The 13204-nt window shown below is 48.0% G+C and overlaps 1 protein-coding gene and 1 non-coding gene across 6 annotated transcripts in view; one reads left to right on the top strand and one right to left on the bottom strand.

Moving 5' to 3' along the window:
• The window catches only part of XPNPEP1 (X-prolyl aminopeptidase 1), a 54750-nt gene that overhangs the window by 22502 nt on the left and 19044 nt on the right, over nucleotides 1–13204 (top strand). For 3 of the 5 annotated variants that reach the window (XM_036265021.1, XM_036265022.1, XM_036265025.1), the window contains 5 exons: nucleotides 4299–4362; nucleotides 5771–5875; nucleotides 9102–9194; nucleotides 9482–9625; nucleotides 11285–11380. In XM_036265021.1, the coding sequence (XP_036120914.1) occupies nucleotides 4299–4362; nucleotides 5771–5875; nucleotides 9102–9194; nucleotides 9482–9625; nucleotides 11285–11380 (502 nt within the window). Of the gene's footprint in view, nucleotides 1–3637; nucleotides 4002–4298; nucleotides 4363–5573; nucleotides 5650–5770; nucleotides 5876–9101; nucleotides 9195–9481; nucleotides 9626–11284; nucleotides 11381–13204 lie in introns of those variants that run through there. The other 2 variants (XM_036265023.1, XM_036265024.1) reach the window with 2 other exon arrangements.
• Nucleotides 1733–1836, bottom strand: LOC118632875. Its single transcript, XR_004960122.1, has one exon. It is a non-coding gene; the product is annotated as a U6 spliceosomal RNA (small nuclear RNA).

The following is a 13204-nucleotide window of genomic DNA, read 5'->3' on the forward strand; positions in this document are numbered from 1 at the left end:
CCGTCTTGAACTTTCAGTCTCTCTCCAGAACTTGTAGGTTAAAGTTCAAGTCTCTTAGTGTAATGTTTGAGGTCCTTGGCCATTGTCTTCAGCCTCCCTTTCCAGGTTTCTCTGCTGCCATTCCCTCGAACTTTCCGCCCTAGCAGCCAGGCTAATCGGCGCGCTCTCTCTCTCTCTCTCTCTCTCTCTCTCTCTCTCAGAGCTCTTCCTTCTAGGCCTTCTTGAATCTGTCCCCCTCCCTGAGTGGCTTTTTGCTTCTCCTCACAGTGGCCCTGGTCAAACCTCTGAGCTTGGCCTATGGATTCATGGCAGATCTGAGAGTCCTGGAAACTATAGCAAATAACTTGTTGCATATCCAGCTTGGTTTATATGGCTGTTTATTAGGGCTGATATTTCATGCATATCTGTCTTATTTTGCTGGCCAGATTGTCCACTCCGAGAAGATACTTCAATAGGTTTCCAATAGAGTCTAGTACATCGCCTGTTGAGTAGTTATAAGCGCTTAGCAGGTGCCGGTTGCTTTATGTGACATTTCATCCCACCAGCGAGAGCATTTTTATCATCAACAGATGAAGTTGAGCCCAAGGTTTACCCAACTACCAAGCGGGGGAGGCAGGCTTGAACATAGGTGTGTCTTCTGGGTGTAGGAGGCATCTGTTAGGTGGTTGATGAAGGTAGAGTTCAGTGCAGGGCAGGCCCTGTGCCTTGTTTCCTGAGTTTATAATCTAGTTGTGCACAGTCTCTGTACACAATATAAGAGGTGGTTTGACAGAGTGGCAATGGCATGGGCTTTAGAAAGTCAGACCTGAGCTCAGATATCAGCTCTGCCACTCGGAGTAGTGGGTCCTTGGAGAAATAATTTACTTCTCTGAGCTTTGATTTTTAAGAAAAATCTGTAAATGGGGAGGATAATACCTTCCAGAGCTGTTTTTGGGATTAGAATGAGAGGAAATGGAGGAAATGAATATAGTTGTTGGTAACTAGTAGGTAGGTAGTAAATCTTAGGCAATATTATCTGTTATTGTCACTTAAGGCAGGGCATGGGTAAATGCCAACGTGGGTGGTCCTGTAAAATCATCAGTGTGGAAGATTGCTGACAACTGGGTAGGTCAGAAAGCTTTGTGGAAGATAGTGCATTTGGGCTGGATTTTGAGAGGTGGCTAAGAAGCCCCCATAGTTTACAGATGTGCTTTATTTGGCTGCATATTATTTACATTGTTTGAATTAGATGCCAACATTTAAAAATCGGGTGATCTCCCATAAGCACACATCTTTGTCTTCTCCTGAAATGTTGATGGTTGATAACATGCCTGCATTTAGGCACAACAGGAATCAGAAAAGACACCCCCTTGTCCTGCTTTACCTGCCTGTACCCTAAGACATTTGAAACTCCAGTTATACTCCCTTCTGGTCCTTTTCCTGTTGGATAAAGTATTTAGTTTCCTGTTGCTGCTGTAACAAGTCACCACAAACTTAGTGTCTGAAATAACACAAATTTATTCTCTTACAGTTCTAGAGCTCTGAAGGGTAAAGTGGGTCATCATTTTGAAAAGCTCACTCTGAGTGTGTGTGAAGAGTGGATTGGAGGGGCAGTGGTCCAGGTGGAGGTGGTGGAGGCCTGGACTGAATAATATTAGAGATGGAGAGAATTGGATGGTTTTGGGAAAGAAGCCAATAGCTGTGCTGCTGTGACCTTCTCCTAGCTGCTATGGCTTTGGCTCATTTAGACCTTTTTTTTATAGAACACTTCATGAATTTGCCTATCATCCTTGCGCAGGGGCCATGCTAATCTCTGTGTCGTTCTAGTTTTAGTACATGTGCTGTCGAAGCGAGCACTGTTTAGACCTTTTGCTGCTCTCAAGGGAGAATGTTCCTGAGCTTTGCCAGCTTCATGGCTGGGGGAAGAGTAGGAGGCCTGGGCCCAGTGCTTGTCTGGCCTCTGTTTAGCCTGTTGGTGTGGAGGTGACAGCCTTGGTAAGCAATGTCCTTCTGGCATGTTGACCACTTAAGGTCACGTCTAGATGTTCTTGCCCCAGACCTCATCTTGATCCCAAACCAAATGTGTCCACCTGCTGTTACTATCTCACCTTCCTTTGGAGAAACCTTCCTGCCTCTGCTGACGAGTACCTCTAGGTAAGCCCTCCTCTGAGGCTTGCCCAGACAGGACAGGGGTGTCCTCCAGATTTGGTCTCTTGTGGAAGAGTCCAGCTGGGCCAAGATCAGCAGTACCTTCTCTGCCAGGCCTTCGTCAGTGTTCTCACTGTGTGTCACAGGTGGAAGAACCCCAAGCCAGGGGCAGCAGACTCCTTGTCGGTCGAGAATGTCCTGTCTTTCCTATTATGCACTGTGATTTTTAATGTAAGAGTTATTTTTGTTAACTTAGTTTTCTCAGCCTCTTAGGTGCTTTTCCACTGATTCCGGAAGCAGAAATTTGTAATACCTCTTCCTTTGCCCAGCTGGTGTGGCTCAGTGGTGGAGTTCAGACCCATGCACCAAGAGGTCACCAGTTAATTCCCAGTCAGGGCACGTGCCCAGGTTATAGGCCTGATCCCCAGAGCGGGGCGTGCAGGAGGGGGCCAATCAATGTTCTCTTTTGTCGATGTTTCTCTCCCTGTCCCTTCCTCTCTCTAAAAGCAATAAAGAAAAATAAATAAAAAATAATAATACCTCTTCCACTGCGAATATACAGCATTCTCAGGTTTCTGGCAAGTTGTTTTAAACGTTAATTTACTGTTCCTCACAACAGTCCTAGGAGAATGATGAGACTTCTCTCTCCACCCATTTTTGCCTTTTTTTTTTAGTTTTGCACCAGTGATTACTGGGTAAATAAACAAATGAGGATTCTACAGTTCCTACTGTTGACCTCCATTTCTTTCTATGGCCTTAGTGCTATCTATGAGGTTTAACGTTATGTTTTTGGGATAAAACATGTGCCTGCTGTTGCATTTAGCCATCTGAGATGACCCTTGTGGAGATGAGGAATGGAAGCCCGGACAGGCGGTGGGACTTGCTGCACCACCGAGCTGGGCTGGTAGAGGGCAGTGTGGCTCGGAGCCCCTCATCCTGCCGTCACGAGCCTCTGCTGGCTCTTCTCGCACCTCCATGGGTAGTGGTCTCGTGGCTGGTTTGAGGATGTGATTGTGGCTGCCTTGGTGAAAAGGGAAACCCTCACCCACACAGCAGGAGTGGAACACGGGCACCTTTCTCCCTACACCATGTGGACCACCTAAAATGCCTTGGGGTCCAGCCAGAAGTCCCATTTTCGACCCTAAGCATTCTTAACCCTGCCAGGCACTTCTGCTCTGGAGAAACCTGATAACAGGAGAAGGGGCAGCAGCTCTGGTCTGCAGCAGACCCTGGCCCTCCCCTACCTGCAGTGGGCAGGTTACTTAAAGATTCAGTCTTCGAGCCTCTGTTTTCTCATTAGCTTTTGGTCTTTTCCTGGAGAGTCGTTATGAGGATGAGACGATATGTAATATGGGGGCAGCAAGGCATAGGCTTCAGAGTCCAGGCTCTGGAGCTGACAGCCCAGGTTCAAATCCTGCCTCTACTTACTAGCTACTTACTAGCTGTGTGACTTCAGGCAAGTTACTGTTACCAGAAGTTGCACACTGTGGCCTCACATGCTCTGCCCAGGAATGAGATCCTCTTACTTTTTTTAGTCCCTAACCCCCTCCCGTTCAGAGGCAAGGGGTTTATCATCTGGGAAGGATCTGCATCTGGACATGACTTTTTATTTTGCTAAAGCCTCCGGGGTTGGAGGAAGCGTTTCCCCTCTTTCCCTAACAGGAAGGGACAGCGTATGTCTGCATGGGAGTGATTGGTGACAATACCTAGAACGGGACACAAACAGGAAGTTCAGAAACAAGCTAATAGAGAGACTTAAATTAGAGAATTACTGGCACTGAAAACAGAAATTCAGCCTTACTTTTCAGAAAAATAACATGCCGAAATGTCAGTGGCGAACAAGGGCTGTTGGTTGTTTTCTGCATGAGATCTCAGTGAGCAAAGAGCCATTTTGATCTGTTTCTCTTGACCTGTTTTGTTCTTGAGATGACGAAACAGAGGCTACTGGGAAAAGCTCTTTGAGCCCTTAAATAATTAGGGTCTTCTGCATTGTGCACAAAATTTTTTTTAGTGTTCAGCTGCCCTTTTAAGCTAGACTGTCTGTTCCTTGAAGGCAGGTGCCAAGGATTCACCAGCTTTTGTAGCCTCTGCTGGGCCTCGCACAGGGCTGAGCACGGTGGTGCCAGCTTGTGACTGGTTGAGGTCCAGTTCCTCATCCTTTTGTTTTGCAGAGTGAGTACATTGCTCCCTGTGACTGTCGGCGGGCCTTCGTCTCTGGATTTGATGGCTCTGCAGGTGAGTCACTAAATTCTCTCTGTGTTCTTTCTGTACTTTTGTTTGCCTTCCAAAAATAACTGGAACAGGTTTCAGCCTGTGATATAGCACCAAAAGGAAAATGCAAACCAGACATTCTCCATCGAGCTCCTGCAGAAAAGTGTGAGTTCCCAGCATCCTCCTGATCCCTGAGGTCCCCTTTTAGTGACCCCTTTCTCTATGCCTTGGCTTTTAAAAAGCCATTCCTATGACCTACAGTTATCTCCCGATCTCTGGAAAGAGACTCTTCACCAAGTCTCCCTATCAGGAACTCACTGACCATCCTGTAAAGACCCCCACCCGAGTTTCTGTGCAGAGGACCCAGGCTCCAGCTCTGGCCACCACATTTTATACAAGACAAATAAAGTGAATAAAGCCTGATAATTAAATTTAAAATGTTTTTGAACTTTCTATTGAATATAACAGAAACACGGAAACTCATATTAATTAAACTGAATATACCTGAGCAACTCACACTGCACATAATAATTAATGGGACCTACTGTCCCCCAGCGCTGCCACCTCAGCTTACTGGTCCTGCTTAAGTCTACACTTGGTTGGCTTTTGATTTCTCTCTCTGCACTTTCGGCTTGAATAACAAAGGTCAGTGCTGAGCTCCATTGGTGCCCTGCCCTAACTTTCCCCAGGCTGTTGTGCCTTGAGTTTTAGGGTGTTTCCCACCAGACTCACATCCCTAAGCTAGATTTGGCGAGAGCCCCTCTCTCCTTGGAGTTAGCCTGCTGCTTCCTTTGATGTAAGTGCTTATGTTGGTTGCACTTAGGATTGGTTTTGGCTGACTCCTCTGCCGAAAACCCCGAGTTCCGCCAGTTCTGTGGGAACCGAGGGCAGGTAGAGGTGGGAGGCATGAACTCCCACTGAGTCATCACTAACACTCACAGGGTCCCGTAGGTCTCGCTCAGGAAAGGTGACACCTCCTTTGGGGTGGTTGGCGGAGCAGATTACTGGGATCACTAGCAAGAACCGTTTTCACATCTTTCTTGGGGATTATGAGGCCATTTTGGCCTTAGATCCATAGTCCTTTGTTCTGCTGGCCTTGAATCATAATGCACAGGTTGGCCCTTCTGTGCAGGGACCAGTGTCCAGAGCCTGGCTCACAGCTGGTTCTCAGTAGCTTTGCCTTCTCTTGCCTGGAGGCTGCCCTGGAGTCAGAGGCCAGCCTGCCCCACTGGAGTGATGGTGGGTGGCTGGGTCTCTTTTGCCTGGAGGCTGCCCTGGAGTCAGAGGCCAGCCTGCCCCACTGGAGTGATGGTGGGTGGCTGGGCCACATAGGAGCTGGAGCTTGCACTGTGCTTGCCCATCTGCTTTCATTTTGTGCAGCTTTTGGGTGGCTGTCAGAATCCTTTCTCATTTCTTTGCTCCCTTACTCCAGGCACAGCCATTATCACAGAAGACCATGCAGCCATGTGGACCGACGGGCGCTACTTTCTCCAGGCTGCCAAGCAGATGGACAGCAACTGGACACTCATGAAGATGGGTGAGTAGAAGCATGGCCATCCCAACCTCAGTTGGCCAGCTGGCCAGTTCCAGGAAAGACCCTAGAGCTCCCCAGGGCTCTTGGATCTTAACCCTCCTTTTTTTTTTAATCCTCACCCGCGGATATTTTTCCATTGATCTTCAGATAAAGTGGGAGCGAGGGGTAGAGAGAGAGAGAGAGAGAGAGAGAGAATCAATGTGAGAGAGACATATTGATTGGCATTGGTTGCCTCCCGCACAACCCCAACCAGGACCAGAGATCAAATCACAACTAAGGTACATGCCCTTGACTGGAATCGAACCCACAACTCTGGTCCGCGGGCTGATGTTCTAACCGCTGAGCAAAACTGGCCAGGGCATATCTTAACCCTTTTATGGGGTCATGGACCCTTTCTAGGATCCAAGGTGTGTTAGTCTGTTGGGGCTGCCATACAAAATGCTGGTGACTGGGTGGTTTCAACAACAGAAATTTATTTTCTTAGTCTGGAGGCAGGAAGTCTGTGATCAGGGTGCCAGTGTGCTCAGGGTCTGGTGAGAGAGATCTCTTTCTGGTTTGTAGACTCTCACTGTGTCCTTACATGGCTAGATCTCTGTCTCCTCGTAGAAGGCCACCAATCCTATTGGATTAGAACTCCACCCTTATAACTTCATTTACCCTTAATTACCCTCCTAAAACCCTTGTCTCATATACAGTCACATTGGGGGTTAGAGCTTCAACATATGAATATTGAGGGGACACAGTATAGTTCATGGCACAAGGAAAACCAAGAAAATCGCATCCTTGTATATACATGTGCTTTCAATTTTGGAAAGTCCTGGTTCAGGATCCTCATTTTAATGAGGGGAAACTGAGGGCCAGAGAGGACAGCTGATCTGCTGCAGATCATGTTCCCTGCCATGCACTTGACTCATGCACCGGAGGCCTTTCCACTGCTCCTTGCTGCCTCATGATCCAGAGTGAGAGAAAGGCCAGGGGCCATTGGCAGCAGAGGCTAGGAAGCCCCCCCCCGAGGATCCTGGACTTGCTTCTGGCACTCAGCTTTGGAGAGGAGCACAGGGCAGGAACTTCCCTGGACAAGTTGCTCCATATTCAGTGCTTCAGTTTCCTCATCTGTAAAATGGGATAATAATAGTAAGTACCACATAAAATAGTGAGAATTGCAGAAATAATATATGGAGAGTATAGAGTTCAGTGTTTATTGAATAATGTATGTATGTAAAAACTCTGGTTTTCATTTAATTTCGTGCTGTGTGTATTTTTCCTTGTCATTAAAGTAGTCTTTAGGAACATGGTTTTAGTGGTTGTACAAAGGCCCCTTTCTCCTGGATTTGGAATTTGGAGAGTAGAAGACAGGGAGGGAAAGCAGTTGCAGGACTGAGTGAGGAAGAGAAGAGGAGGCAGATGCGTGGTGCTTCTTGTTTGATGTAGGAAGTAAAGAGGAAAGCAGACTCACAGTTCAGGGGCAGAGGCTGTAGACACTGAGCTAAGTTGAGATGACACCATGATCCAAGCTGCTAGCCTACTGAGGGTGTGTGTGTGTGTACATATGTACATGTGCAGGGCCCACACTCTCTGTGTACATATATGTGTGTTGTTTATCTGAGGGAGGCCTTAGGAACATTCTCTCTCTCTCTCTCTCTCTCTCTCTCTCTCTCTCACACACACACACACACACACACACTCACCGCTAGACCTATAAACTTCTAATTGCATGTCTTTGTTAATGGTCATGCACCCTTAATATATATGTATATTTGTTTACGTCACAGTGTCCATCTGTATTTCAAATTTGAGCAAAGATTAATTTCTATATATTTTAGAAAACATAAATACAAAAAGAATTTCTCATATTTCCTGCTTTCACCCAGTTGGTCACTTAGTGTATCCTGGAGGTGTGGGCATCTCTCTTTGGGGCCCAGAACTCCAGCTGTGAGTTCTGTGAGCACACTGGGGGTCAGATGTCAGAGGAGCGGTACTGCCGTCTGCTCCTTAAAGCAGGTGTGTGGCGGCCCCGGGGATAGTCCTTGTTCCCTCTAGGCCCCTCTCGGAGCTGCTCTCCCTAAGCCCACCTTTCCTCAGGCGTCTCTCCTGTGTCCCGAGGTTCTGGTGGGTTTGGTCGGTGAGTGACTCGTCTCTGGGGCTTTGCCAAATACCTGTCTGCTAGGAAATGACATGACTTCATACCAGGGGCATTAAAGAAATGTCGTTAGTAAGTGGCTTGTGTAGCAGTATGAAAGATAAGAAAGAATCGAATAGCAAAATAACTCAGTGTCAGCTTCGAGGCTGTTTTTTAAAACTGAGATTCATAAGCTCATTTCCTTTTAAACCTTTGACCTTTCCTCTGTGGTTCTGAGGTTATCAGTCCTCAGTAGAGAAAATAGTCACCATAAGTACTGTTTTAGAATATGCGTCCTTTCACTCTAAATATGCATATATTTCACCAAGATGTTAATTGTTTAGCAAAAATCTGATTAAAAAATATATATCCCAAGCACACATGGCTTGGATGAAAGAGAAACTGGAATATCAAAAATAACCAGTCCCTTTCTGGAAGCGTGTCTGGTGCCCTATGACGGCTCTGAGATCAGAAAGGCCCACTTACCCTCGGGAGTCGGAAGCCCTGGGAGCGGTTAAAGACAGCGGTGGGGGTCTTGTGTGTCGTCCTTAGAATCTGGAGAGATGTTTTTGCTGCTGAGACTTGTGCTTTGCCCTCTAGTCAGGCCTGGTCGTGGGGCAGGGGGCTTCACTCCTCACTGCTGCCGTCCAGATGACTGGAGGGCACAGGGACATGTGTTCATTCCCCTTGCCTGGTGTGGGGTGTAAGGAGGCTCCCAGCCCCCTGCCTTCACCATATCACCACCCAAGTCCTCACCAAGCGACCAGGAGTGGTGAAGTGCTCGGACGTTGATGAGATGATCTTCATGATGACGCTGTGTACCTGCGGCACAGTGATTCCCAGGATACCGTTCACCAGGGCTCTCATGAAAATCCTGCTTTGCTTCTTCTCTCTCACCCTGTCTTATGCTTTCCTTACCTACCATCTTACACTTCTCACAGCCTTCCAGAGGTAACGGAAGGCCAGATTTTCCAAATCCTGCCCATCCACCTTAAGAAGGTGCTCAGTAACAGCCCGGCTATCGTGCTGCTGGTGAATTGCATCCTTCTGGGTGGGAAATTGAGCTCGGGCCCACTGGGAGTTGTTTCTCATCAGTTGTTTCCTTTGTAGGTCTGAAGGACACGCCAACTCAGGAAGACTGGCTGGTGAGTGTACTTCCTGAAGGATCCAGGGTTGGTGTGGACCCACTGATCATTCCTACAGGTGAGGGAGCTTGGGCCCTTCCAGCTTGGGTGAGGAAGTGGGTTCTGGGTGCCTCTCCACCCTTCCTGTTTGCTTGGGAGTTGTGGAACATTTGTGGGCTCCGCATGATTTGATACCACAGTACAGGTCAAGGTGAGGGATGAATTCTGGCATAGTTCTAGTTTCTCATCCCGCACCCGGGGCAGGGCCGTGGGAGGATTGCCCTGCAGAAGGTGCCAGGCTCTGAGAGCCCTTCTGCCTGCTATGGGCACTCAGTTCCTGGCTGGGCCCCGTGTGTTTCCCCTCAGATTACTGGAAGAAGATGGCCAAGGTTCTGAGAAGCGCTGGCCACCACCTCATTCCTGTCAAAGAGAACCTGGTGGACAAGATCTGGACAGACCGTCCCGAGCGGCCGTGCAAGCCCCTTCTTACTCTGGGCCTGGATTACACAGGTCAGGACTGCAGCTGTGCCCATCAGGGCCTCCAGCCATCGTCCTCTCTGCTGTCCCCTCGTCTCCCTCCCAGTCCTCTGAGGAAAAGTCAAGCTGATGGGAGGTTTTTGCCCCATCCTGGGACAGTGGGGCATTTGATGAAAGCAGGAACTTTATTTCCACCATTGCCACCTTCTTGCCACTTACTTGGGCAGAGCTGATTCTTGCAGTTCTTCTGGGCAGACTTTGGGTGCTGCTAAGATTTTTTTTACTACTCAGTTGCTAACTGCTCCTTAAGGTGTCTGATATTGGAAACAGAGCCTAGAGGTTTCTAGGTGCCATTTCCTTTTCTTCTGCTGACATTCTGTATACTTACCTTCCTAGGCCTTCTGCCCTTATACCTTCTGCTTTAGAGGTTTTGGGGTGTCGGTGGGTTTCTTTGGCCTGTGTCATAGTGGTGAGTGGGGAGCAGGTTCTGTGAACAGTTTGTGGGAGATGCAAGTGTGGGTTTATGGGATAGTGAGGGGTGCAGAGGGAAAGGCCTGGGAGGTAGGGCTGCAGGGGAGGGAGCCTCGCTGTAGACACAGAAGAGGAGAGGTGGATGGGGGATGTCTGGAATGCAGGCAGATTGCCCAGAGGGGTCCTGGGAAGAAAGCATTACAGGCCAGACTCTCAGCCAAGTTTTAAATAGCATTCCTGTGCTGAGCTTCAAAGCAGCGTTGGTTGTGGGGGCAGCCCCAGCTCACTCTCCCTGTGACAACCTCACCGGGGATCGCAGATTGCGGGGGGATGGGTCCACCGAGTGGCCCAGGTCAACTAAACACTTTCCATTAGCGTGTTTTGAATTTTTTAAAAAACTGAAGCAGAGGCTCTGACCTAGCTCTTGGAGGAGAGAGGAGAACAAATGTTGCTGGTAAGACTTCTGTTCGCAAACACGAGAGTGCGGAGTACTGTGTGAGGTGCTGGGTAAATAGGACAGATGCCCACTCTGTTCACAGGTGGCTGTAACCAGAGTGTTCCAGATGCTGCTTGATGGTGGGGGTAGGGGCGGTCATCGGGCGAGCTCCATTAGGGCCACGATTCAGCCTGGGGAGCAGCAGGGAGGCCCTGGCTGTATCTGACAGGGCAAGTGTGATTTGGAAGTGAGCAGCCCAGTGAGTCAGACCTCAGGGAATTCCTATGGTCTTAACTCTGAATGGCAAATCTTGCTGTTCCAGGAACGTGAGGTGGTGGGTGATACTTCCCTGACCTCCAAGACTGGATGTATTCTCTCTGCAGGGTAGTGTGTTTCCAAAGCACCCTGTGCTTGCTCTGTTGCATTAATTTTTATACACTAGTGTAACTAATTGTTGGTTTAATCACCTATCTTCCTTCTAGATTTGTAAGCCCTATGAGGGCAGGTACTGGGTATAGCCCAGAGCTGTAACAGCAGCGACCAGCACAGTGCCTGACAGATATCTATGCTTGGGAAGTCTGGATGCTTCATACACGTTTATTGGATGAACAAATGAGTTCATTTTGCTGGTGAGGTCATCAGGCCTCTAGACAGTCAGCTGGCTTGATTGGCAGGTTTCCATCTGCTCAAATAACATGTTCTCTAGGATGTGGTGCTGGTTAAGAATGTTTGGGGCACAGGTCCCTGAAGTTGCAAGCATGTTTTTTGATTTTTCATTTTTGCAGGTATTTCCTGGAAGGAGAAGGTTGCAGACCTTCGGTTGAAAATGGCTGAAAGGAATGTCGTGTGGTTTGTGGTCACCGCCCTGGATGAGGTTGCCTGTGAGTGCTCCGGTTCCTCTGCGGGGCATGTCCCCGGTCTCTCCTGCGGTCTCTGGGAAGCCGAGTGGCCAGGGAATGCTGAAGAGACTGTGTTGCCAAGTGGTTATACATATGCCAAGTAGGATGGGGAAGGAATTATCGTGAGTCGGGGAGGAGGTAGCCTGGCTCTGAGTAGTGTTTCGGCCGAGGCTGATGTTGAGTCTGTGGTGGTGTCCGCCTCTGGCCAGTCTCTTCAGGTCTGTGACACCTATGAGGAAGGATGTTTTCTCCAGACATTGTGCGCCTGTCAACATTCTTGTTTTTCTGTAGGTGCACAAGAGTGTCACAGATCAAGGGGGGATGGGTCTACTGGGTCGCCCATTGTGTTGACTGGCACACAGCGTTCTTTTAAAAAAAAATTTTTTTTTTCTTTATTGATTTTAGAGAGAGAGGAAGGGAGAGGGAGAGAGAGATAGAAACATTGATGAGAGAGAACATGGATTGGCTGCCTCCTGCATGCCCCCCACTGGGGATTTGGCCCACAGCCTGGGCATGTGCCCTGACCGGGAATCGAACCGGTGACCTCTTGGTGCATGGGTCGATGCTCAACCACTGAGCCACACTGGCCAGACCACAGTGTTCTTTATATGCTTTTCTTGTGGTTCCCTCAGTTCTTTACATTGAGAATATTCTAGAAATAATTCTACCTCAGAAAACTTAGGAACTGAAAGTTCTTTGTGAAGCCTTTTAATGCAGTAGCAGTTTCTCAAATTTTAAACCTTAAACTACCCTCATGTAACTACTCAGAACCTTCTGTTACCTTCTGGAATGGAAGGATCTGGGTGAGCCTTGCTGTCCTGTCTGCTGTGTTCTGACTAGGTGTGACCCAGGGCAACTGACCAGAGGCGCTGCCTTCACTTTCATGTTTTCACCAGTGAGAAACCCAGTGGTGTCCTGTCTCTGCCATCCCCAGCCCCCAAACTCTGTCATGTGTATCAGTGATTTACATCCCTAATTAACTTAATAACTGCAGCACCAGAGAAAGTAACATATAAAGCTAATTTCTCTTCTTGGTTACTAAAAAAACACATTCCCATTGTAGAAAACTTAGAAAATACAGAAGTAGAAAGAAAAAAAATTAACAACAATGCTGTTACCCAGAGATAATCACTTTTAACATTCGGTGCATATATAATTTTGTAGCTTGGATTTTTTTCAATATATCGGTATACCCTAAGCCTGTATAAGCTTAGGGTATACTGATATATTTAAATGACTATTAGATATCCTATAATATGGTTATACTTCAGGATGAGCTTTGGTTCTTTCCAATATTCCCATGATTTTATTACGATGCTGTCATCAAAATCTTGGTGCATCAGAATTTGTGTCTTAGTTTCTGATAATTTTCTTGCTGTTTTGGGTTGGCTTCTAGTGGTGGTATTACAGGTTAGAGAATATGTGCATGATTGGGCTTTGACCTGTCTTGCCATTTACCTGCCGGAAAGGTTGTACAGAGGTGTGTGAATAGACCCCTCATGCCACACCCTTGCCAGCCCCAGGTAGCCTTGTACTGGTTTAGTCTGATAGGCAAGAAATGGTGCCTCACTGCCTTACTTTGAGAAGTCTTTATTTTAAAATAGAGGCAGTACTTTTTATACCAGGGTCTTTTAGCACCCCTGTTCTCAGGAGAGAAAGCCTTAGGCCCTGGACGGCCAGGGACCACAGCTGTGCTCTCTGCTGGTCCCTCTAGCTTCTCAGACATGCAGTGACCTCACCAGACCTCCGTCGCTGGCTGTAGGCGGGTCCTCCACCCAGCCCGCAGCACTGCTAACCCCTGGGTGG

Source organism: Molossus molossus, unplaced genomic scaffold, assembly GCF_014108415.1.
Source record: "Molossus molossus isolate mMolMol1 unplaced genomic scaffold, mMolMol1.p scaffold_m16_p_17, whole genome shotgun sequence".
NCBI lineage: Eukaryota > Metazoa > Chordata > Mammalia > Chiroptera > Molossidae > Molossus > Molossus molossus.